Here is a 25974-nt window from a genome sequence, read left to right as displayed (position 1 = left end):
ATTTGGTCACCTTCATTGATGTCCTTTAAGGAAAAAAAATATGTATTTCTTTTAATCTGCCAGAAGGTGCATGTGCTCACCTGAAAGAAAGAAAGTAGAAGGAGAAAGCAACCCCTGGTGGGACATGGTCACACCACAATCGCTCCTCCATTTCTCCATCTTGATGGGGTTTTGTGCATGCATGCATATGTGCCTGGCATATTTTCCAAGCCAGAACTTGAATGATGCTCTCAGCCATGTGGGATCCAGCTCTCTTAACCAGCAGGCCACATAGCCAGCCCTAAATGGTATCCTTTGTAAAAATATGTTTTCTAATTATTCATGGGTGGTGTATAGAAATGTAATTGACTTATACTATACATCTAGCAACATTAAACTATTATTGCTAGTAATTGTTTAGCATTTTCTTTTTATTTTCTATGTAGACAATTACTTAAATCAGAAAATGTGTATTACTCATGTCTTTCCAAACCTTAGGTCTTTATTTTTTTGTAATACATTTCTGAATAGAAATGATGATTATAAGCATCTTCCTCTTGTTTCTAGTTTGGAAAAGACTTCAAATGTTTCTGTTTTCAAAGATGAAACCGTCTTGCCATTCCTAGGGTTAAACCCAACTTGGTAATATAGCATGTTATCTTTCTTACAGTGCGTTGGATTTACTTCACTAACAATCTGTTTAGAATTTTTGTGACTATTCTCTTAAGTAAAAATAAGGTTCTTTTTGTTTTGCCACTGTCCTTGTTTAATTTGACAAGTTCAGAGAATAAGATGAAATATATTTCCTTTTCTTTCTATTATCTACATTTTGTAAGACTGAAGTAACCTAGTCCTTGAAAGTGTGGCAAAACTACTTGTGAATTATCTGGATTTGTGGTTAGTTGTGGGAAGATTTTTACTGCTTCAGGTTGGATAGTTAGAGGATTTTGTGGGCTTTCCATTCCTGCATGAACCAGTTATAGTAAGATGTATCTGTCTATTTTTCTAATTGATCCTAGGTTTACCTATGGTTATAGGTAACCCTTTTAATTTATGGTATTTGTATTTCTTCTTTTTCTCAGCTTTCCAAAGGGGATCATTTTACCTTTTCCCCCCACAGAACCCACTTCTGGCTTTATTAGTTCTTTATACTACTATTGTGTTTTCTAGTCACTGATTGGTCTTATCTCTATTATCCCCTTTCTATTTTCTTTGAGTTTTTTCCCTTCTCTTTAATGTAGAAATATAGTTCATGAATATTCAGCTTCTCTAGTATAAGCATTCCCCTGAAATAACACTTGGCTATATCCCATACATTTTGCTATATGTCTGTTATTCATTTCTAAGTCTTTGAAAGTTCTCAATTTAATTTCTTTTTTGACCTGCAATTAGGTAGAAGTGGAATTATTAAATGTCCAGATTAAATTTTTCCACATGGGGCTGGCAGGTGGCATGGTGGTTGAGGGTGCTGGATTCCCACATGGCTGACCATAGTTTGAGTCCTGGACCTGGTGGCTTGCTCTCTCACTTCCCCCCTACCCACTGAACAAGCTGGGAAATAATAATAATAATAATAATAATAATAATAATAATAATAATAATAAAGGTAACTAAAAAGTAATTCTTAAAAAAATTTTTCCACATGATCTACTGAAGGGCACTTCAGCCAGAGAGATTAATATCATAGTTAAATTAATGGTTAAATGTTTAGGGCTCTGAGAGCAAATAGATCTGGATTCAAAACATAGCTCATTCATTCACTCAGGTCCTCATTCAACAGGTATGGGGAAACAACACTAAGCAGACAGAAATCCATGCCCATGGGGCCAGCAAGTGACATGGTGGCTAAAGTGCTGGAATTCCCACATAGTCAACCAAAGTTCGACTCCTGGACCTGGCAGCTTTCTTTCTCACTCTCCCTCTCTCTCTCTGCCTTTCTCTGACAAAGTTCATGTGAAAAAACAATAATAATAATAATAATAAATAAAATAATACTGGAAGGAAGGAAGGAAGGAAGGAAGGAAGGAAGGAAGGAAGGAAGGAAGGAAGGAAAGAAAGAAAGAAAGGGAGAGACAGGTGGTATGGTGGTTAAGGTGCTGGGTTCCCATGTTGTTGACCACGGTTCAAGTCCTGGACCCAGAGGCTTGAAAATCAGGCTGGACACATGAAGAAAGAAAGAAAGAAAGAGAGAGAAAGAAAATCGATGCCCACATAGAGGTTATATGGTATATGCTCTGGTTGTATCAACCTGGGGGAAAAAAAATCACTAAATTCTCCCCTATAGATCGACTCTGTTACTTGTCAAATGAAAACAATAATTACTCTTATTTTGGAGAGCTCCTAGAGAAGTTAGTGAGATAAAGAACCCAGCACAGTGACTAGAACAGTCAACATTTTAGTAAGTGTTTGCTACTGCCATTTGGCTAGCTTACTCAGGAAGACCCTCCTCACCCTAGCACTCACAGTTTGAAACTTTTCTACGTATTCCTCTAGAACACACTCTGTTGACCTCTAACATAATACTCAGGCATAATATCACAATTACTAATTGTTACATCTCTCACCAGACTGCCAATTTCTTAAGGGCAGGACATAGTCATATTTTATCCTAGCCCCAGCACAGGACCTGACACATATTACATAGTAAACAAGCACATTTGGAATTACTAAAAGAACTTGAGACAGATTCAACAATAGAAAGCAACTGTGTGTTACTGAGATATTAATTTAGTTAAAGAATATTGATAAAGTCATCTACCAACCACCCTTAAAGGTATGGTGTAGGTATGAACAAGAGAGGCAAAATTCTGCTTTCATGCTACTTACATTCTGGGAGGAGAAGTATATACCCAAGATGGTTATGCGCTTGAAGAAAAACAAAGCAGACTCAAGTGGGAAGGTGGGTATTTTGTATGCAGTGGCCAAGGAGAGATTGGAAAGACGCAGGGGCAGATGAGAGGGCTATCTGGAGCAGTATTCCAGGATAAAGAAAGTGTTAAGAGCTAAAGGTCCTTACTTCAGAGTCAAGGACAGCAAGGAGCCAGCCTGATGGCAGCAGAAGCAACAAGGGAGAATGGTTCTGCAAGTTAGTGATCCAAACCAAGGAAATAGGACTCTCAGACTCTGACTCGGGGCTTTCAGAATAAACTAGGTAACCCTGGCATTGAATGATAGGTTTAAATTTTTCTAAACAGAACTGTCTTATGTTGACTTTGCATAACTATATCCCCAAGAATTTTAGAGTAATTGTTTCAAGAAAGAAATCTAATTCTTAACCCATTCACATTATCCGATTTTATAGATGACCATTTGTCCACATAAAAATCTTTATAATGCTCTTAGAAACTGATTTTTGCCTCTGCACAGCAAACACTTAATCTTTACCATTCTGACCAATGGTAAATGCCTTCTACTTTAATGGGCTTATATGCTCCTAGACTCAGCACTTACTGTTTTCTTCCAGGATTGCAAGTCTTGGCAAGTTTTGAAAAAATCCCTTTTGAGAGAGCTTTCAGGAGGCCAAACGCTGACTTCACAACCAACAACTTTACAACCCATTACTGGAACGCCATAAGCCACCGAGTCCCTGCTATTGTCTATGACTTCTATCTGCGACTAACGGGAAGGAAGCCCAGGTGAGAGCTGGGTTGATAGCCTTGAGAGTGTCACCACATGGGAGATGAGGGCCTCAAAGTCTTTACTTTCCCTTCTGCTGAGGACTGAAGGAGATAAGTGAATCACACAAACACACAAAAATAAATAAATATATATATATAAATATACACACACACATTTATATATATATATATAAATTTTGGGATAAACAAAGCAGTGGTAGGCAGAAGTCACGAAGGACTCCCATCTTAAAAATCCTCCACCAGGGCCAGCAGGTGGTGTAGTGGTGAAGGCACTGGACTCCCACATGAATGACTGTGGTTCCAGTCCTAGACGTGGTGCATGCCTTCTCACATTCTCTCATGCATTCTCTCTCTCTCTCTCATAAAAAAAAAAAATGATGGTAAATTAAATAAACATTTTTTAAAAATTCTCCACCATGGGACCAGCAGTTAGCATAATGGCTATGTCACTGGACTCCCATGTAGTCCACCGCAGTTCGAGTCCTGGACCTGGTAGCTTAAACTCACGCAGGGCACGTGTGCATGCGTGCCCAAGATCCCGAGAGGAGAATGGAGGAGAAGGGATTGCGACGTGGCCATCCCCCCGGGGGGTGATTTCTCGCTTTCTATCTCTCTATCTGTCTGTCTGGTGGGTGCACGTGCCCTATAGCAAAAACCTCTCCAAAAAAATAAAATTCTCCACCATAATAAAGAAAGTTGATTGTTAAAGAACTTGCTTAGTAAGTCTAGCAAGTAATTATCTACTAAAAAAAAAAAAAGTGGCTGAGACTGTCATGGAGTTTTCTAAGTCGTTACTCTTACAGCATGTAATGATGATAACGGCTTCATTTACTGAGCACTTACTAGCAGCACTCAGTGGGCTAAGGTGATGCACAACTATATTTATTCTCAAACAACCCTCTTCATCATCTTAATTTTACAAATGAGGAAACAGAAGCTAAGGAAAGAATTTGAAGTAGACTCAAAAGGAAGGGGCAGAGGAAAGATGTAGAGAAAACTGAATCGTAAAGCCAGTAGTCTGAACTGGACTTACTGCCACCTAGGGATGAGGGAAGACATGAAAGGGAAGAAAGTATGCCGAAGTAGCTGTCACCATCTAGTGTGTGACAGAGGGAACACCCCTTTATCTCTTTCTCTTTAGTAGTGTCAGGGGAGGCATCCTTATTAAATCAATAGCAGTTCCTGAATTCAATAACAGAGAAGTAAAGAGTACTGCCTTCTGTACTATCTCTTTATTTAAAAAGATCTCTTAGCGTGTTTAATCTTCATCTTTTTTTAAAAGAATTACTTTATTTAGCTTTATTTATTTATTTTAATTTGACCAGAGTGTGTGAGGGAGAAAGAGAGAGGAAAACTGAGAAAGCAAGCCATGAGGTCCGGGATTCGAACCACTGTTGGCTATGTGAAAGTCCAGCATCACTTGCCGGCCCCAAATCTTCATCTTTATTAATAGAGAAAATGACTAACAGGAAATATACAGGTTATTTAGTTTTTCAGAGACTTCATTGGAAGCTCATGGTTGAGCCTTTCTTGAACAGGGTGAAAAGGGACATTGTGATACAGAGAAAATATCCATATGGAGCTTACTAAATAAAGATAAAAAGGCAAAACAAAAGTGGGTTGGAATTTTGTCTCTGACACTTTATCTTAAGCTTATGTTATCCATGCATAAAAACATAAACACATACTAAAAGGATATTATGAGGATTAGCAGAGACAGCTTGTTTTTTTTTTTTTTTTTTTTTTTTTTGTAAGAGAGATTTTTGCTATAGGGTGCTTGCACTAGCTAGAGAGACAGAAACAGAAAGAGAGGAATCACCCCCTGGGGGTGATTCCTCTGCAATCTCTTCTCTCAGCATCTTGAGCACGCACACACACGTGCCTGGTATGAGTTTAAGTCTCCAGGTCTGGGACTTGAACCACAGTCGACCACATGGGAGTCCAGTGAAGCAACCATTATGCTATCTGCTGGTCCTCAGACAATATTTTTTAGAAATAAGTATCATCCTTATACCTAATAGAGTACTTATTATCAACAATAAGCTCTTTCTTCCTTAAATTTGCATTACAACTGACAACTGCTTTTGTTTCGCCAGATGCAATATAGCCAACACTTCTGCCCAGTTATATATATGACCTTGGGTCCTATGTGCATGTGTGTACACACACGTGTATATATCCCAGAATACACAACAAAGAAAAACAGCAATGTAATCATGCCATCTGCTGGTCCCAAGTTTGCTACTTTTGAGAAAGAGATAGTAGAAAAGAGGGAGATAAATTTGATGGTAGTAAAATACCTGGTAGAACAAACTTCTTCAGATGTATCCCCTTTATTTCCTACAACAGAGAGTTAATGTGGAAAGAAAAAAGGATAAGAATTTTAATGAGGAACTAGAGAAAAGAGGAGAAACAATTTTTGTATTTTCTTAAAAACGAGTTGTCACACATTGCTCTGGAACAGCAGGGAAGCAGCCATCTGGGTGTGCTGATATTTGCTCCTATGTGATCTTAACCTCAGGATGACAAAGCTCATGAACCGGCTCTTAAGAACCGTCTCCATGCTGGAGTATTTCATCAACCGGAGTTGGGAATGGAGCACCTACAATACAGAAATGCTCATGTCCGAGCTGACCCCTGAGGACCAGAGGGTAAGTATTGCACTGTCTTGAACGACAGTGAGATCTAACTCATTTGGAATTTAGGATCATTTGACCTGGAAATCTGATCAATACAGGAAATTTTGGTTGCATATACAGATTCTGTTTGTCTTCTGCTACAAAAATCAGTCAATGCTCTCAACACAACTGCAGAAATAAGTTTAAGGTGGGTAAGAAATCTAGGAGCTCTGCCTTTGATTACATCTTCACTGCTGCTCTGCAGTGTTTCGTCGATGACATTTCAAGCCTTTCTTCATCCCTCAATAGTTACCTTTACTATAAACACTCAGTACCTCTGGGCACTCTGTCTTTACCCTCCACAGCACATGACTTCAGTGAAAATAAAGATTTTATTGCTCATAATCTCTTACATCCACTATTTTTGTCAAATCAAAATTAGTCTGTATTTCTCCAGCTATAGTTCCTTTCTTTATTTTTGCCTTAGAGCACATGCACTCACCAGAGAGAGACAGACAGATGAAAGGTGAGAAATCACCTTCCCAAGGGGAAGCCCTTCTTGTCCATTCTCCTTTCAAGATTTTGGGCACCCATATGCTTGGCATGATTTTCAAGCCACTGGGTTTGGGACTTAAACCATGGTCAACTATGGGGGAGCCTAACACTTTAACCACCATGCCAACTGCTGGCCTCCCTGTCTTATTTATTTATTTTTTTTTTTTTTTAGAGGTTTTCGCTATAGGGTGCGTGCGCTCACCAGACAGAGAGAGACAGAGAGACAGAAAGCGAGAAATCACCCCCCCAGGGGGGATGGTCATGCCACAATCCCTTCTCCTCCATTCCCCTCTCGGGATCTGGGGCACGCACGCATACGCGCCCAGCGTGAGTTTTAAGTCACCGGGTCCGGGACGTTAACCGCAGTCGACTACGTGGGAGTCCAGCAACATAGCCATTACGTTAACTGCTGGTTCCCCCTGTCTTATCATTTTAAAGCTAATCCCTGTACCTGTGCCTTCTAGCTCATCCAAGACCTCCCTCCATCAGGACTGGCCATCATCCTCCCTGCAGTATTTCTCTTCAACATTCAGACTTTCATTGCTCAACGCAGGCCTTGACTTTAATTGCTTAGCATCAGTGCCAGTTATTTCCTGAGCTTCTTGGCAGTCACAAAGGATAAGTCCTAAAATCTTTGCAAATTCTGAATTCACAAACATCCTTATGCCATTATTAACATTCTCAACTCAATTTTAAGGTTTTGCTCTATCAGTTGACATTTTCCACTTAGAAGCATTTTTTAAAATTTTATTTATTTATTTATTTATTTATTATTCACATGAGTTTTGCCAGAGAAAGACAGCGAGTGAGAGAAGGAGAGTTAGAAACCAAGCCGCCAGGTCCAGGACTCGAACCGCAGTCAGCCATGTGGGAATTCCAGCACCTTAACCACAACGCCACCTGTTGGTCCCCTTAGAAGCATTTTTTTAAAAAGAGTATTATGAAGCATGTAGAGGAAACTGAGTCACACTGAGAAGTAAATTCTAGATGGCTGCCTCACTTCACCTGCCAGCCAATGTTTCACTCCTGCACACCAGCCTAAGGTAGTATAATTCAAACCCAAGGCCTAGAATTATATAATGTCATGGAATATAAAGGTATTTGTGAAATTTAACACTATAATAAATGTTGTATTAAACAAATCAAGTGTGTCATAGAGAAATATTTTATCTAAAATCATTAAAGTATCTCTCAAACTGACATTAAATACAGCTATTTCCAGAAATGTTTATAGACAAAATTTTTCCAGCACTAACTTTTTTTTTTGTGAGAAGTTTTTGCTACAGGGCGCGTGTGCTTGTCATAGAGACAGAAAGAGACAGAGAGACGAGAGACAGAAATCGAGAAAGCACCCTCCAGGGAGGATGGTCACACCACAATCCCTTCTTCTCCATTCTCCTCTCGGGATCTTGGGCACACAAACACATGGCTGGAATGAGTTTAAGTCACCAGGTCCAGAACTCAAACCACCGTTGACTACATGGGAGTTCAGCAACACAGCCATTACGCTGTGGGTCCCTCCAGCACTAACCTTTAAAATGCATGAATGAGGGATCAGCAGATGGCATAATGGTTATTTCGCTGGACTCCCACATAGTCGACCATGGTTCTAGTCCCAGACTCAGCAGCTTAAAACTCATGCCTGGTGCGTGTGCATGCATACCCAAGATCCCAAGAGGAGAATGGAAGAGAAGGGATTGTGACAAGGCCATCCCCCACAGGGAGGGATTTCTCAATTTCTTTCTCTCTGGCAAGCACTCATGCCCTATAGGAAAAATCTCTCAAAAAAAAAAAAATCTGCATGAATGATCAGATCAGCTTATGAAAAACAAAAATGTAAGGTAAATTCTTTTTAAAATCAGCTTCAAATTTTACATATTATTATCCTAATTATATTTTCTTCATGGAATTTACCTGTCTAAATAATTCAAAAGGTGGCAAATGAGCTTAATTTAACCTCTGGCACTTTACTATTTCATCCTATAATGGTTAAAATTTTGTTGGGAAAAAAAGAAAAAGAATCAAAGCTCTAGTGGATGTAACATATGCTTTCAAAGCATCTTCGCAGAGTTAACAGTCCTAAATGTAACTGCCATATTCTGATGTGACTCAGAATGCAGTCTGATTTGCCATATGGAATCGGAATTCCAGACTAGGGTCTCATGAAAATCTAACTTAGAAATGTAAAACAGTATAAAAATAAAAGCCTCTGTTTATAGAAATGAGCAAACAATATAAAGAGATCCTATGAAAAGCATCCAAACAAAACAGTAACAGAATAACTTTCCAAAAGCAATCCAGCCTTTGGACAAGTTCTCTGGAACTCATAAATCTCACTTGCTCTCCTTACTAACACTCCAAATGTCATGAAGGTTTAGCTATCTTGCAATAATTGCACTAAAAATAATAAAAATAGAAATAAAACAGCAAACAAGGTACAATACATATGAAAATATAAAGTCACAGATGAGAATGAAAAAAAAAAAAACAGAATGTCTGCATGTCACCTTAGTAGTTGCTATAGTTAAAAGCAGGGATTTGTTCTTGAGCTTTCTGGTGACAAAGTGAAAAAGAAAATATGGCACCATGGAACGTTTCATCCAAAAGAAGAAAGTATACAACTACTGCAGGAGAAGCAAATCTTTTCTTACCATTTCACTCTAGAACAGTCTATGAAGGGCTTCCAACAATTACTAAGACATAATGGCTAATACCTCTAAAGCAAATACAGTTAACAACTTTAAAAAAGTTATTTCTTATCATGTTTCTCTCATGAAAGTTGAGAGGATAACACCAAAAGCAGTATGGACAATGCATCAGCAAATGGCTCATTCATTAAACAGATGTTTAGCAAATGCTCAGAATGTTCAATACAACTATTAATATTTACTTCTCTCTCGGGAACCAGCAGTTAGCGTAATGGCTATGTCGCTGGACTCCCACGTAGTCGACTGCAGTTCGTGTCCCGGACCCGATGGCTTAAAACTCACGCCGGGCGCGTGTGCGTGCGTGTGTACCCAAGATCCCGAGAGGAGAATGGAGGAGAAGGAATTGCAGCGTGATCATCCCCCCTGGGGGGTGAATTCTCGCTTTCTGTCTCTATATCTCTCTCTATCTGTCTGGCAAGCGCACACACCCTATAGTGAAAAACTTCTCCAAAAAAAAAAATTTACTTCTCTCTCAGATCTAAGCAGTTTTCTGTGATTAATATGTAACATTTCTATTTGCATATAAAGGAAGTAGAATTAAGTAGTCCTAGAGAATTACTAAGTCATTAAGATGTCAAACTCAATTACAATTTTAAGAAAACAGAACTAATGATGACCTCTTAAGGAAAGAAGCAAGTTATGAAACAAACCTGCATAATCCCCAGAAAATAGTATGGCCATTTTAAAGTCAGTAAACTTTATTGTTAACGTTTAATTGGCTTGGTTTTGTTTTTGACAGTTTATGCCTTTTATTTTGTACACCATAAGCCTCCATCAACACTAGCTACCTGAAAAAAGGAAACTAAGAGTTTACTTTGGTCATATCTATTCCATACAATCACATGACAGCAGAAACTGCTATATGCCAAACCACTGTTGCTTTAAAAATTAAAATTAATTTGACTTTAGTTCTTCACAGTCAGCAAGTATTTTCCAAATGCTTACTTTGTACCCAGCTATTCTAGGTACATCATCTATTTGAATTAAGATTAAACTTCCTAATGAGACCTGACCAGAAGTTTAATCAGTTAAGTCTAATCCAACAATTTTCCTTCGTTATACACGAGGGGGACTCTCTACTGAGAATAGGCTTTCAATGGGCAGTGACCTGACAACTTCATGGCCAAGGAGAAAAAGGTGCCCAAAGGGTAAGACTCAAGCACTAAACTCCACTTACTAAGACTTAATAAATACTGGAAATTTTTATACTATTGCACATTCACTTTTCAGGCCTCTCTCCCCAAATTAACCCTGTAGAATTCTCTAAAACCAAATCCGCCCAGTTAAACACTGGGACCAGGGATATCTAAAGCAATCTTTTCCTTGAAATTATTTCAATGGGCTCAGATCCAAATCCTCCAAAAAGTACCTACTATTTTACATATATCCAGAGATAATACTATGATCTTCTTGACACTCTTTCTACTGTTAAACCATTTGTATTGCCCTAAGTTTAATCGAAACTATTTTTTTCTATTATATTTGAAACTCACTCACTCCAATTAAGCCCTTTGGATTGAGGTTTTGAAAAGATGCTTGGTTGGCCCATGCTGACCCACAGTTTCTCTTCCAAATCAACCTGTCTCCATTTGTAATCCATATAAAGCTGGGCCCCTCATAATCCTATCTCAGTACAGCATCATTTTCAAAGAAAGTGTACCAGAAATAAATCTACTGAAAGTGGGGCCAGCAGGAACCATAGCAGTAAAGGCACTGGACTCCTACATGGCTGATCATGGTTTAAGTACTGGATGTGGTGACTTGAAAATTATACTGGTAGTATATGCATGCATGCCCAAATTCCAGGATAGAGAAGGGACTGCAGTGTGGCCATCCCCCTGGGGCTTGGGGGTGACTTTTCACTTTCCTGCTCTCTGTTTCTCTCTGGCTAACGCACACACTATGTGGCAAAAACCTTAAAATAAATAAATAAATAAATAAATAAATAAATAAAAATAAAATTCTATTGAAAATGATTCAAATCTGTCTTTACTCTAGCTTTTCATGACTAAAAAAAGATCATTTTTTAATCATGTAAAAATAAGTTTAAATCCTATTTCCTTATTGTCACTTTTAACATATGTCCTCTCTGTGATAATACTTTACCCAAGTAAATTAATCTGTTTCTTCCTTCTCGCTCTCAGATCTCTCCTCTTTTCTTTAAATTCTGCTAACCTATTCCTTAAGGCTTTTGCTTCTCGAAACTTACTTAACACTAATCGTCATGATAAAATGACGTCATGATAAAATACTAGGAAAAGATGGTAAGTTAAGGAGGATAACAGCAAATTTTAAGAGAAAACGGAAATGCATAATTTATGTTTTGGTTACTTACTAACTTTTGTTCTATTACTGGTTATTTATTTATTTTGTTTTTGTTTTTGTTTTTTGACATGAGGTGCCTGTGCTCGCCAGAGAGGGACAGAGAGAGGCAGAGAGGAGGAGAATGAGATGCCGCAATCCCTTCTCCTCCAGTCCCCTCTTGGGATTTTCGGCACATGTGCACACTTACCTGGCATGATTTTCAAGCCGCTGGATCCAAGACGTGAACTGTGGTCAGCCATGTGGGAATCCAGCACTTTAACTACCCACACTACCTGTTGGCCCCATTTTATTACGTTTTAAAATTATTCCTCACTTAATTGAAATGTATTAATAAATCAAAACAATCATAAATTTTTCACTAGAGCAAGTAATGCCAATTCCCTTAAATTTTCCTCACAAGACTTAAATGGCTAATGTTTATGCTTGGTCCACGTTTAAATATTCCTATGTAAATAATAATCCATATTATCAGGACCTTTGAAGTAATAGCTCAAATAATCTCTTCTTTGGAAGGGTTCAACCACGTCTCCCAAATGTTACTCATTTACGTAAAAGAAACTTCATCAAGGGACAAAATGTCCAGCAATGCAATTCTGGCAATCCATAATCTCTTGCCTTTCAGGTATTCAACTTCGATGTGCGCCAGTTGAACTGGATGGAATACATTGAAAATTATGTTTTGGGAGTTAAGAAATACTTACTGAAAGAGGACATGGCTGGGATCCCAGAAGCAAAGCAACACTTAAAAAGGTAAGCATAATCAGGTCTAGCCATGGTGGTGCATAGGCAGCATCACTGCTTGGAAGGCTGAAGTCTCATGGGAGGCCTGGGTCCAGTTCTTGGGCCAACCCAAACACACTGGGCAAGGCCGTGAGCACCTGTGATCCGAGTCCATTGGGATGCTTCTAAGACCCCAACAGAAACACCTATATCCTTCTCTCCTTCTTTCTGTCTTATGAGGGGTGGGGAGAGGTAAGCATAATCAATCAGTATTTATTGAACACTTGCCATATATCTTATTTTATATTAGCCATAAAATTTGAAAGGGAAGGGAAGAATTAATATTTATGACATTATAGACTTCAAAAAGTTTGTGAAAAAAATGAAATTAAAGTACAGGTTTATGTTGATACCCCAAGAAAATAAAATCCATGTAAGTTTTTCATCATACATACTTTCCATGAAGTTTTTAACCACCCCCCTCCCCAAGCCTCGCATGTCTTATGATACTCTGTTTCATTTAGAATTCACCACATCCCTACAAGGCACTTAGTCTGTTTTTGTTCCTCCATTTTTATCAAAAAGGCACTTAGTCTGAAAAAAGGCAAGTAATTTGTCTTGGTACTCCAGAAGCCAAAGCTCAACCCCAGTTTCTGTTTCCTCTACCACACCATCATAATGTAACAAATATTCACAGGCAGAAGACCTGATTAGGGTGTATAACCTGGGAAATTAACCAACCACTCTTCAATTTCTTCAACTTCCTTAAATTTCTTTCAGTCATAATCCCTGAGGGTCAAGGAATTTTGACACTGTTATAATTCTGGTAGAAACAGAGACTTTGTAGTACAGAGATGGTAAGAATGGAAAAGTAGATTGCAAACAGGGAAGAACCTCAAACAGGCTAAAATTTTTAGAACTTACTCTCTGGTGGACAAGAACCAGTAAAGATTTATTATAATATGGTAATATGATCAAAATATATTTATGAATGATTTTGCTAATCATCTTGGAAAAATAGCTTTAAGTAGAGAGAGGTATAAGACAGAAAAACTAGGGACATGTGGTAGAATGACAAATGTTCAGTAAAAATGTTCTAGAAATGAAATATCCAAAAACCCAAAGACCATCAATCATGCCACATACTCTGTGAACACTTAATATTATTTGCCTTTTTTTTTTCTTTTTTTTTAGGTTTTTGCTATAGGGCGCGTGCACTCGCCAGACAGAGATAGACAGAAAACGAGAAATCACCCTCCCGGGAGCATGGCCACGCCGCAATCCCTTCTCCTACAATCTCCTCTCGGGATCTTGGGCATGCATGCACGCACATACGCCTAGCATGGGCTTAGGCCACTGGATCCAGGACTGAACCACGGTCAACTACATGAGAGTCCAGCGACATAGCCATTACACCAACTGCTGGTCCCAATATTATTTGCTGGTTACAATCAGGAAAAGACATTTATGCTTCACATAATGTAGCGAGGTACTTGGTACTGTTTTAACTTTGGTTATGTGTTTGTTCCCCAGGCTCCGAAATATCCACTACCTCTTTAACACTGTCCTCTTCCTTATCGCCTGGCGCCTCCTCATCGCAAGATCTCAGATAGCACGGAACGTCTGGTTCTTCATCGTCAGCTTCTGTTATAAATTCCTCTCCTACTTTAGGGCATCCAGCACACTCAAGGTCTAAGAACGCTCAGCAGCCACCGTGTATCTGGAAACTGAGATACTTCTGAAACAGCAAACTGTGGTTCTCAAGAATAGGAATATGCCCAAACTGTCTAATGTCCACTGTGTTGTTATGTATCAATCTTATTTTTTAACTATATACTTTTTATTTTCGTGAGAGAAGGAAAGTCATAAACTAGCCTATAACCACATATTTCTGGGAATACAAATTCCAGATTATTTCCTAATACTCTTTTATGCCCTTGCATAAGGAAGTACTTCTATCTTTCTATATTTAGTTTTCCTTTTCTCCTGGAGGTGGTTAATTTTGACTCCAACATGAAAGAACACACTGTAGAAGTTACAATAAGCTAAAGAGGCAGTACTGAGTTCAGACCCATTCTGAGATACCCAATAGAAAGGCTTAAAATCAAGACAAGTAGAGGAAGGAGGGTCTCAGCATCCTCACATATGCTCTAAGAGAAGTATATCACTCACTGAAAATGTCTCTCATTTCTGTGGTGTTCCGTGGAGTCCTGGTTGAGAGGTGGGGGAATTAGAAACATGAGCTCACATTTACCATTTTTCTTAACTACATCCACTTCTTAACCTTAAAAAGGAACAAGTGTAAATAATTATATACAGGAGAGTGTAAAGAATATTTGCATTGTGGACTCTAGCTTATCATGCTTTTAAGTGAGATTAATAGCTTTTCATCATCTGAATTTGACAACTACTATAGCGTTGCTTGCCAGAGACAGAGAGACATAAAGTGAGAAATCACCCCCCTGAGGGATTTCTCCTTCTTTCTTCTTTCAGGATCTTGGGCACACATGCACGTGCACCTGGTGAGTTTAAGTCACCAGGTCCAGGACTCAAACCATGCTCAACTACGTGGGAGTCCAGCAACATAACCATTACACTATCTGCTCGTCCTGATTTCTAATTCTTTTTAATCACAATTTTTTCCTGTAGCCTTCTCCAGAGTGTTTCCTTCGTGTTTAGAACTCATATATATCTAAGCCTATTTCACTCAGGCCTGAATTAACAGAGGTTAATAGGAAGAGGAAAGGTCTTAAGACCCCTATAAAAACCCAGTCCTTTGCCACTGAGGAAAGCAAAATTATAAATGAACATTTTAATTCTAGTTTTAGTCTAATTTTTGTATGAAGTGGGAAGACTGCTCTTCCCTGACCACCAGATTGGAACTTGATCATTCCAATTGCACAATTGTACCTGTGCAATATACAACAGGAAAGTGAGTAACTTTATTTAATGACTCTGCACTGAGGTTTTGTTATTTAAAAAAAATATATTATGTATAATGCAAACAAATTAGTAAAAACTATATTCTCAAATTTCTATACTAATAATATAAATGTTATCCCAACTTTCCTCAAACTTCAGAGATGAGAGCATGTTGGATTGTAGAACTTCTCTATGTTAAAAACATGAAATATTTAATATGGTATTTGGGACCTAAGCAGTTAAAAATAATCACCACAGGACTACTTATAAATGATGTAGGTGTAAACTGTCTATGAAGAATGGCAGTTAGTCTTATGCTCACTTTCTAGAATACTTCAAAACACTCAGAAAGGCACACTCGGGCAGCTGAGGGGCACAGGCCTGGGGGAGTACATGGCCTCATGTTACCTGAGCTCTCTACAGGATGTGGGGGGGAGCTGTTCTGAGCAATGTGTTTCCCATTCTCATCTAACTTCTGAGAATGACTTTTCATGGCAGACCACCCAGCGCTGAAATAAGGCACTTTGCAACCTTTACTTTGAGATGTCTATGATACTTTTGTTATATCAATTAAAATACAAACTATAGATAGCATAAAAATATGAAATCAAGATATAGCTCAATGGGACTGAATTAAAACTAATGGTTCTAAGAATTTATTCTTTTGATTACTGCTGTTTCGCCAATTCAGTAACTCCACTGACCAAGTATTCACATTGACTTTTGATTAAATAAAAATTTGAATTAAACATTCCCCTCTCTTGTGGTATTGCTTGTCTGTTGACTACTACAGATTTCCCCACCCCACCTCACCCCACCTATGGGAAAAAAGAAAATCCAAAAAATTCTTCCAACCAAATCAAATGAAAAATAGCTGTTTAGTATATAGCGCTTCACTTTTTCTCACACTGCTAGTACCATTACATTTACCTAACTGTTCTACCTGCGGTATCAGAGAAATGACATGAATAAAATTCTGTTGCGGTATCTGTACAGAAGAAATTCACCGATGTGGGGGGTGTCTTCAAAAAGTTCATGGAAAGTGCATATCAAGAACAAATTATGCATGGATTTCAAAAAATTCTTACAGCAAAATAAACTTATACTTTAACTCCATTTTCCATGACCTTCTGAAGTCTCCTTGTGTTTAGTCACATCCAGACCAAATTAACAACTATGGGAATGCCATGAGAAAGACCCTCTCACTTTAGGGGGGAAGGAGATGGGAAGTACAAAGAGGTATCAACATTGAAAAAGAAGTGTTGAGGCCCAGTCAGTTGCATGGTGGTTAAGGTGGCTAGATTCCACACGGTCAACTAAGAGGTTCAAATCCCAGATTCAGAGGCTTGAAATACACACCAGGTGTGTATACGTGTATCCAAAATCTCAAAATGGGAATGGAAGAGAGGATTGTGGCATGGTCATCTCTGCTCAGCCCCCAGTGGGGTTCTGATTTCTCACTCTCCCCACCTCCTCCGGTAAGCGCACATACCCTACAGTGATAAATAAATAAATAAAAGAGAAGTGTTGGGCCAACTCATGCCATGGTGGTAAGGGCAGCAGGATTCGATATGGCTGAATGCAAGGTTCGAGTTCTGGACCCAGCGACTTTAGAAACAAATGGACCATGTTGTTTCAGTGGGAGAGAGTCTCTCTCACTCTCTCCTCTCTCTTGCAAGCTAATGTGCCCTTCTGGCAACCTTGGCGGGGGGATTTTGGTAATTCCTAGAGTCTACACCCACAAGACACCTAGTACGATAGTAAATATTACAGACTTGGAGACGACCATTGCCCAAGGCAAGTAATACTAGAAAAAGTTGAGGTAGATGGGCACAAATTTACAAAAATACTTTCTACAATTTCATATAAATCTAATCATATCATCACCTCCAGTTAATACCTCATTTAAGTAACTAATTTAGAACCTCATGGAAAACAGACTGGTCTAATACCCAAGTAGTGTATTATCTTACAATAAATATAAAAATAAGTCAATTCGCCTGAAGTTTCCAAAAACAATTATTTTCAGATTTCACAGGAATCACATGCAAAGTTCAACACAACTACTTTTCTAGAACTTCTATTCTTAATAATGTCAGAACTGCTTATCGGAAAAAGGTATGGTTGCACATATGCCCACAAAGATATGGAAAAATGCTAACTGCCTAGATTACATTTTAAAAAATGAACAAAGACAAGCAATTGGTGGTTTTAAGATGTAATTGGTTGGGGTTGGCCCTGTGGCCTAATGGTTAGGGAAGCACAATCCCACAGGGCCAATCACGGTTCAAATCCTGGTCCCTGTGCCATAAAAACCATACCAGGTGCATGTGCAGGTATGCCCAAAATCTCAACAGGATGGAAAATGGAAGGGACTGTGGCATGACCATGTCCTGGGGAGGGGGGGTTCTCCGTCTCCCTTTCTCTCTTACTCTCTCTCCAGTGGGTGCATAAACACTCTGGTCATTTATTAAAAAAAAAAAAAAAAAGATGTAACTGAAGGTACCCTGAGAAGCATAGATAGTGCCAAAAAAGGATGCTTAACTGGAAACTTAAACATCTTAAGTTTAAACAGCCAGAAACATCTTTTATGATACACATTTTAAGTGTGTCCCTATTTTATTCAAAAAATTGATCCCAACCTGGAACTGTAAATGGGGAGAGAAAGATGAGATTCGGCAACTTGGATCAATTCTAGAAAGTCACCTTAAAGGTAAATATGGTACAAGAAGTCCCAACTGCCTGAAAATAGAATACAAAAAGCTTATGAAGCATTTGTTACACATATGTAAGTGTTGCTGAAGGTCTGTTTAATATATACCTTTAATTAATGTGATTTCCCTTGCACCTTCTTTTTATCGTAATTACATAAAATAGAATATGAGTTATGATATGTAGAAGAGTTAACTAATTTTCTGTTAGACATCCAATATTATCTGGAGTTGCTAAAACAAAACTAAAATATTTCTCTGATTAATCTTTATTTACAGGTTTGCAGACCTACATGAGTAACACTTTCAATTTTCATTTTTAATATGGAAAATATAAAAAAAATCCAAACTCATATAGAACTTACCTCCATCTGGAGGAAAAGCAAATTTAAGTTGTATTTAAAGATTCCTGTTAGAATGGCAGGTGGCATGGTGGCTAGGACACTGGACTCTCACATGGTTGAACATGGTTCAAGTCCCAGCCTGGCAGCTTACCTTTTCACCTTCTCTCTCTGGACAAATTAAAAAAATAACAATAAATAAAATTAAAAATAAAATGATTTTTAAAAGATTCCTGTCATTTTCTTCTATGACAAAAGAAGTTTAAATACGAGAAACTGAGGTTTACTGGGAGATACATGATCTTAATTTCCTACCAGGATTAAAAGGACAGGAAATAGTTTTATATTTGTCATTTTATTTGGAGTCCAAATGTTTGTGGTTGAGCCATTAAATTAATGTCTCAGGTTCTTTTCTCTTTTTAAAAATAAAAATTTAAAAACTGAAAAATCAAAAAATTCCAAGGTACTTTGTTTTCTACTCTTAAAAATACAAAGTAATTTCATTACCACAGAAATATTTCAGAAAGGGAGAAACTATACTTTGATTACACAGTCACAAAAAGGGAATAGTTAGGTCCTGACCAGACATACTGTAAGACAGTAAACAAAGGTTAACCTGTTTGGATGGCAGCGTCAAAAAGGGTGACTCACTCTGGCATACTGAAGTTCAGTGAGTGCTTAAAACAGGAGCGGAGCTACTGGGATAGTGTGCATGCTAAGATACTAAAGGTCCCAAGACATGGGTTAAAGTAATTTTTTTAAATTAATTATTTTTTTTTTGAGAGGTTTTTGCTACAGGGCGTGTGCGCTCACCAGACAGACAGAGAGAGACAGAGAGAAAGCGAGAAATCATCCCCCGGGGGGGGGATGGTCACGCCGCAATCCCTTCTCCTCCATTCTCCTCTCGGGATCTTGGGCACGCACGCACACGCACCCGGCGTGAGTTTAAGCCACCAGGTCTAGGACGCAAACCACGGTCGACTACGTGGGAGTCCAGCGACATAGCCATTACGCTAACCACTGGTTCCCAGGTTTAAGTAATTTTTAAATAGTCAAAATTACGTCTCTTGAACTCAAGTATAAACTCAGTCTGAAGCAGAAAAGCTGCACATAAATTTACTTTTTAGTACTTGAATTACCAACTCAAGACGTAAAGAAATAGAAAGCATAGTATATCTCTACAATACTATTTAAAAAATTAAAAGTTCTTGCTTATTCCTTTATGAATTGAAAAGATAGTAGTAAAGATTACAATTTTATTTGTATTAAATGATTATACAAATTCAATGCTTTCTATCTAAAAAGGTATGAAAAAAGCGTCTCAATCACCTAAGCTGAGACTTAGAAGAAGTCTTATAATTCTAATTAAAATCTGGTTTTTTTTTTTTTTTTTTTTTGGTCACAGAGGACGTGGGCTTGCCAGAGAGAGACAGTGAGAGGTGAAGTGAGAAATCAATCCCTAGAGTGGGTGGCCCCACCACAATCCATTCTTCTCCTGGGATTTTAGGCACATACACACATGTGCCTGGTGTGATTTTCAAGCCACCAGAATCCGGACTTGAACCATGGTCAGTCATGTGGGAGTCCAGTCCACCATGTCACCTGCTGGTCCCTGGAGTTAAGCTTTATCTAAGTGGTCTAAAGTACACAAAACACTGTAGCAGTGAATTATTCACCTGAATATTTAGTAATCTTTATAGGCTAATATATGCAAACAAAGCTTAAAAAATTCAATTTCATATAATTTCAGGCCTCTGCCATTTAAAATATGTAGGATGGAATAACTAGATAGATAGACAGATATTAGTACCCTAATAAAATGAAAAAGAGAATTAGTAAGAGTAATAAAGGCTTAGGGAAATTATATTAATAGGCAGGTCAGTAAAGTGCTCTCCACAATGGAAAAGAAACACTTGAGGAGGCCAAAAGCTAACAGTCCTAACACTTACAAATGTCCCTTCATCATTCAAAGAGCTGGTGAGAATCTTAACACTTTCACTGCCAAAATTCTAACCTATCTGAGAAATTTCAAATGGAAGCATTTTTCAATTTTTAAAATGGAAATCAATGGCAAAGCAGAATTTTGCTTTACAGTAATTCCTTTCATAGTTCAATTTTAATGGGACAGATGGCACTTGGAAAACACAGGAACCATTAGACATCATATATAAGTACTAAAATAATTTTTAAATACTTTAAAAAAATACTTAACTGTTACAATCTTAACTGAAAGAAACATCAATACTGTTTTTTCTCCCATTAAAAAAAAAATATATATATACCCTGAAACTTTATTGAATCTTCCGACAAATTCAGAGGACCAACAGAAAGTCAAAAATAGCCAAACTATTAATTCCCTTCAAATTCCTTTTAAGAGATGTTCTATTACTTCCTAGCCCAACTTTGTGGGGAATATCATCTGAAGAGCAGAAATTAAAAGCCCAAAGAAGGCTCATTCATAATTGATAAATTTCTGGATTCAAAAATCTTTTACGGAGGAACAGCCATGTAGCACAGTGGTTTCAGGGGTCAGATCCCTGACTGCCCTGGTGCTGGTGGCTTGAAAAACACCCCAGGCATGTGTACATGCTTGAATACCCCAAATCCAAACAGAAGGGAGAAATGGAGAAGGGACTGGTGTGACCACACTAAGGATGCTTTCTCCCTCCCGCTTTCTCCCTCCCTCCCTCCCTCCCTTCAGTCCTTCCTTCCTTCCTCTCCTTTCTTTCTTTCTTTCTTTCTTTCTTTCTTTCTTTCTTTCTTTGGTGAGCACATGCACCCTTTGGCAATTTAAAAAAAAATCTTTCAAGGCATATCATTTATGTTAGCCAGTTAATTTCATACCTCTTAATTATAATGTATATTTTTAAACAATGATGCTTGTTATTTTCTGTAAGATAGCATTTTACAGGAACTTTACTGAACGGTAGATCTGTCACTATTTCTCATTTTCTCCACTATATTGTGTATCCTTTTCTTAAGTATTTTTTAATCTTTCCAAAAACAATACACTTGAAAAGCTGTAACTTATGACCTCTCATCCTCTAAAACCATTTAACTCTATTCTTTTAATCTGGTTACTTACCTAGAATTTTGTTTCCTCATTTCCCTAAATGATTTCAACTTTGGAAAGTAGTCGATGATGATTTTATTTTTATGCTTTTTGTCAATAGGGTTCATATGCTTACCAGAGGCAGAGACAGTGAGGGGAAAGTGAGAAATCACCCAAGGGGAGATGGCCATGCCGCAATCCCTTCTCCCCCATTCTCCTCTGGAGATTCTGGGCACACACACACGTACCAGGCATGATTCCCAAGCTACCATGTCCGGGATTCAAACCACGGTTGGCCATCTGGGAGTCCAGTGCCTTAACCACTACACCACCTGCCCCCGATGATGATTCTGCCATCATTAAGCATTATAAGAGGAAAACTGAAGTTGGCACACATATTCCAAATACGGTTTTTAATGGCACCTGAGTGATAGCTTCCTCTAATTATTTTAATTTGTTGTATATCTTGTATGTAAGAATCCAATCCTTAAACAGTAAGAAAGTTAGAAAAATACAATCTAACAACAGAATACTCACATTCAGGATATCCTGAATGCAAAATTACTTTCATAATCCAGTTTTATAGTTTAATGGACATTGTTTAATATGGCACCTCTCATATGTGACATCTTGTCAAGTTTAAAATTTACCTCACATTTCATTTTATCTAAAGCTACCCTGTTTCCCACTTACCACATGTATAAAATATTTTACTTTTCCTCTTACTATTTCACAAACAGATCATTTTTTCATCTGTAGTGGATCTTTTATTACTTCCTCATGCCCCCAAAAGTATACCAATATAATGATCAATTAGGAAATTTAGCATCTTTTTAAAAAATGTGCTTTCTTCTCCCTGTATAAGTCTCTGCTCTGCAATTTGTGAATGGCACCTCTGTTACATATCATAGCACCCATGTACCTGCTGCTGTGAGATTTCACCCTAGTCTTCTAAGACTATCTTGAACAGATAGAAAATTCAGTAACCAATATTCAAAGAAAAGCAGTTACCTTCAAAAGACCAAATTATTGGATAAACAGTCTTATCAATATGGCTTAGCATTAATATGGCTATAACATAGGGATTAGTCCCTGTTTTTCTTTATTAACAATGTGACCTGATCACAATTTTTTAAAGTCTAGACTAGTTTTCCATTATGTTTTACATACTTTATTCTGACATATCTTTTAAAAACAAAAGGACGCAAACATTTGCACTTATCAATGCCTTTTTCTTTAGATGTGGGTTTACTTCTTTTCTTCAGGCTTTTTGTTACCAAGAAGCAAGGTCTGACTTCAATAAGGCCCATTTGCTGTGAAAGTATCAGTCATCTTCAAAGCAATACTCCGGGTGGGCGTATTCACTGATTAGCTGCATAATTTCTTCTAGGACATTTGTAACAGACACAACATGTACAGGACTTCAGTTTGGGATTTTTTTTTCCTTTTTTCTCTCTTTAAAATAAGTGTTTGCTGCTTCTCATTCATACTTCTTTTTCTTTGAATATATTGCACAATATTTTATTATTAAAAAAGGTTTTATGTCTCAGGCAAAAAGTTCTTCTCCTTCACTCAGGAGGTGCTAATGTGTATTATTTTCTAAAAGAGGTAAGTGGTTGTCTGTGTGGCCATCCTCAAAGGGGACCTATGGGAGAAAAAGCAGGGAAAAAAAAAGCATGAATTCTATTCCTTATACTACCTCCCCTAAACACAAAGCTTTGTATTGGGCAATTCCTTCTAGGCACCAAAAGCTCTACTTAGACTTAACAGTGATACTGTGCCTCAGCGGTCAGCACCATTTACACTGTGCCACTTACAGAATTGACAGGCTTGTAGGATCCGAGTCTGAAACGGCAGCAAATTATTTCGACTATAAATTTTCCAATTCCATGTAACATGCCTGTAATACACAATAAGTTCATCCCTTTAATTAAATTATTTCCTAAATTGTTACAGAAGAATAAAAATCCAACTAACTATAATAGAATAGATTAAGGAAAGAAATATAGCAATTTGCATTATTCACATCCATGGTTAAAAATAAGATAATTAAAATTTGTAACAAGTTAATTTCTTTCCAAAATCACAAGGCCAATTGATGACTCAACACAATCTTCTTAATATTTTCTTTCTTTCTTTTTTCTTTTTGAGAGAGATTTTTGCTATAGGGTATGTACACTTGCCAGAGACACACAAAGCGAGAAATCATCTTCCAGAGGGGATGGCCACAGGAATCCCTCTCCCTCCATTCTTCTCTCAGGATTTTGGGCACAAGACACATGCCTTTTGTGAGTTTCAAGCCACCGGGTCTGGAACTCCAACTATGGTGGACCATCTGGGAGTTCAGCAACATAATCACCATGCCTTCTGCTGATCCCTCGAGATTTTCATACTCCATTTTGAAAATAAATGACACCCACAACAAAAATTTAAATGAATCTAAATGATTTTTTTAACATAAGAAACTATTCATTCAAGAACTAAGATTCTAAGTATATAAACTACTCAGCTACATATAATATAGAATAGTGGCTGAAGTTGAAGATGAAACCATTTCCTTTCTTTAATTTATTACACTTAACTCTCAAATTTTCATACCATTTTTAATCTTTGAGGGAATTTCAGAATCTCAGGTCAAAATCATAAAAACAATATTGAACAAAAAATTTCGTATATTCAAAGTACAACAGGATATGATTTTATATACTATACAATTAAAAATACTGTAAAAGGAAATCTGCATGCATTGTCTACTTCTAGGCAGTTTCTCGTTTACTACTATAGCACATAGGCCAGTTAGACATGATTATTCTCATTTTTACAGATGAGAAAACACTTCTAGAAAAGATAGGTGACTGGGGACCAGCAGACAGTGTAATGATTATGTTGCTGGACTCCCACACAGTTGATCACAGTTCAAGTCCCAGAACCAGTGGCTTAAAACTCACACTGGACATATGTGCCTGAGATCCTGAGGGGAAAATGGAGAAGGGATTGCAGATGGCCATCCCCCCTGGGGCAGTGATTTCTCACTTTGTATCTCTCTAGTGAATGCATGCGCCCCCTACAGCAAAACTCTCTTAAAAAAAAAAAAAAATGAAAACAAAAGAAAAGAAAAGATAGGTGACTTACCCAAGGCTATATATTGTAAGGGGCAAAACTTGGATTCAGTCTAGTTCTGTCTGCTGTTAACACCCACAATCTTTCTAGATCACCATATGACCTCATTACATTAATGAATGCAGTAAATTTAGTTATGTTTAATGGTTAGTATAATTTTGAAACTTTGGAATTAAATATTAAAGAAAAAGTCCTTTAATATCAAAACATAAGAATGTATATAATTCTTGCCATTTTAAGTAGAAGGATTTTATTTTAAGTATAAGCAACACTTAGAAATTAGAGAAGAGACCAGCAGTTGGCATAAGGGCTATGTCACTGGATTCCCATGTAGTTGATCGTGGTTTGAGTCCCAGACCCGGAGGCTTAAACTCATGCTGGGCGCACACACGTGTGTGCATGCCCAAGATCCCAAGAGGAGAATGGAGAATTAGGGATTGCAGCATGGCCATCCCCCTCCTGGGGGGTGATTTCTCGCTTTTCTGTCTCTGTCTTTCTGGCGAGTGCACATGCCCTGCAAGCAAAAACCTCTCAAAAAAAAAAAGAAAAAAAAGAAAAGAAAAGAAATTAGAGAAAAAGGAAAGGAATGTTAACCTGTTGTTGAAAAGATTCCTCCAACAATACCACAGAGTCTTACAAAAAACTGCCAGAATGGCATGTGCTCCTCAGTAACCGTCACCATAAGAGAACTGAGATCATACTTCATAAATATCCCAGAGACCCCATGGCTGCCTGCAGCATGGTTAATAATACGTTCCTAAAAGGAAAGAGAAACAAAGGGAGGAAGTCAGGAGGGAGAAACAGAATTCACGTCACTTGGTTACTTGCATACACTTACTATTCTGCTCTACGGCCCTAGAGAAGGGCACCCAAATTTCTGTATACATTTTCCTACTAGCCTAAGCTCTTCAGAGACAAACAAGATACTGTGCATTCTTTATGTGGTTAGTTTTTCTAACTACCAAAAGAACAGCATTGTTCTTTCTCATTTTCTCAAAAGGAACCCACACATGTAAGTTTTCTCCTGAGCTCTAGAGCTTACAACTGTATGCCATGGCCCTAATTGAACAAATCGATAAAACTAAGATGATATTTTGACATACTTTTTATAAAACTTCTTTGCTAAGAAGTCACAAAATAATTACATTTACTTCTTATCACCTAAATGATGAGATTTTAAAACAATTTCACTTTCTGTTGTTAATCAAACTCTATGAGATATAATATAGGAAGAAAAGATAATGCTTTTATCTTTAGGAATGCAAATAATGAGGTTAATTATTAC

The 25974-nt window shown here is 37.8% G+C and overlaps 2 protein-coding genes across 3 annotated transcripts in view; one reads left to right on the top strand and one right to left on the bottom strand.

Moving 5' to 3' along the window:
• FAR2 (fatty acyl-CoA reductase 2) overlaps nucleotides 1-15038 on the top strand; it is a 77811-nt gene extending 62773 nt beyond the window's left edge. Inside the window, exons 8-11 of the mRNA XM_027770933.1 lie at nucleotides 3443-3614; nucleotides 6139-6268; nucleotides 12446-12573; nucleotides 14077-15038. Of these exons, the coding sequence (XP_027626734.1) occupies nucleotides 3443-3614; nucleotides 6139-6268; nucleotides 12446-12573; nucleotides 14077-14239 (593 nt within the window). The 3' untranslated portion in view covers nucleotides 14240-15038. The remainder of the gene's footprint in view (nucleotides 1-3442; nucleotides 3615-6138; nucleotides 6269-12445; nucleotides 12574-14076) is intronic.
• Nucleotides 15039-23065: 8027 nt separating this feature from the next.
• ERGIC2 (ERGIC and golgi 2) overlaps nucleotides 23066-25974 on the bottom strand; it is a 44049-nt gene continuing 41140 nt past the window's right edge. Inside the window, exons 12-14 of one of the 2 annotated variants that reach the window (XM_006140249.3) lie at nucleotides 25284-25446; nucleotides 23387-23469; nucleotides 23066-23214 (exon numbers count right to left, since the gene is read on the bottom strand). In XM_006140249.3, the coding sequence (XP_006140311.1) occupies nucleotides 23152-23214; nucleotides 23387-23469; nucleotides 25284-25446 (309 nt within the window). In that variant the 3' untranslated portion in view covers nucleotides 23066-23151. The remainder of the gene's footprint in view (nucleotides 23215-23386; nucleotides 23470-25283; nucleotides 25447-25974) is intronic. The other variant, XM_006140250.3, reaches the window with a different exon arrangement.

Source organism: Tupaia chinensis, unplaced genomic scaffold, assembly GCF_000334495.1.
Source record: "Tupaia chinensis unplaced genomic scaffold, TupChi_1.0 Scaffold000028_1, whole genome shotgun sequence".
NCBI lineage: Eukaryota > Metazoa > Chordata > Mammalia > Scandentia > Tupaiidae > Tupaia > Tupaia belangeri.
The sequence above is the reverse complement of the archived record's forward strand: the minus strand, read 5'-3'. Positions and strand labels throughout refer to the sequence as shown.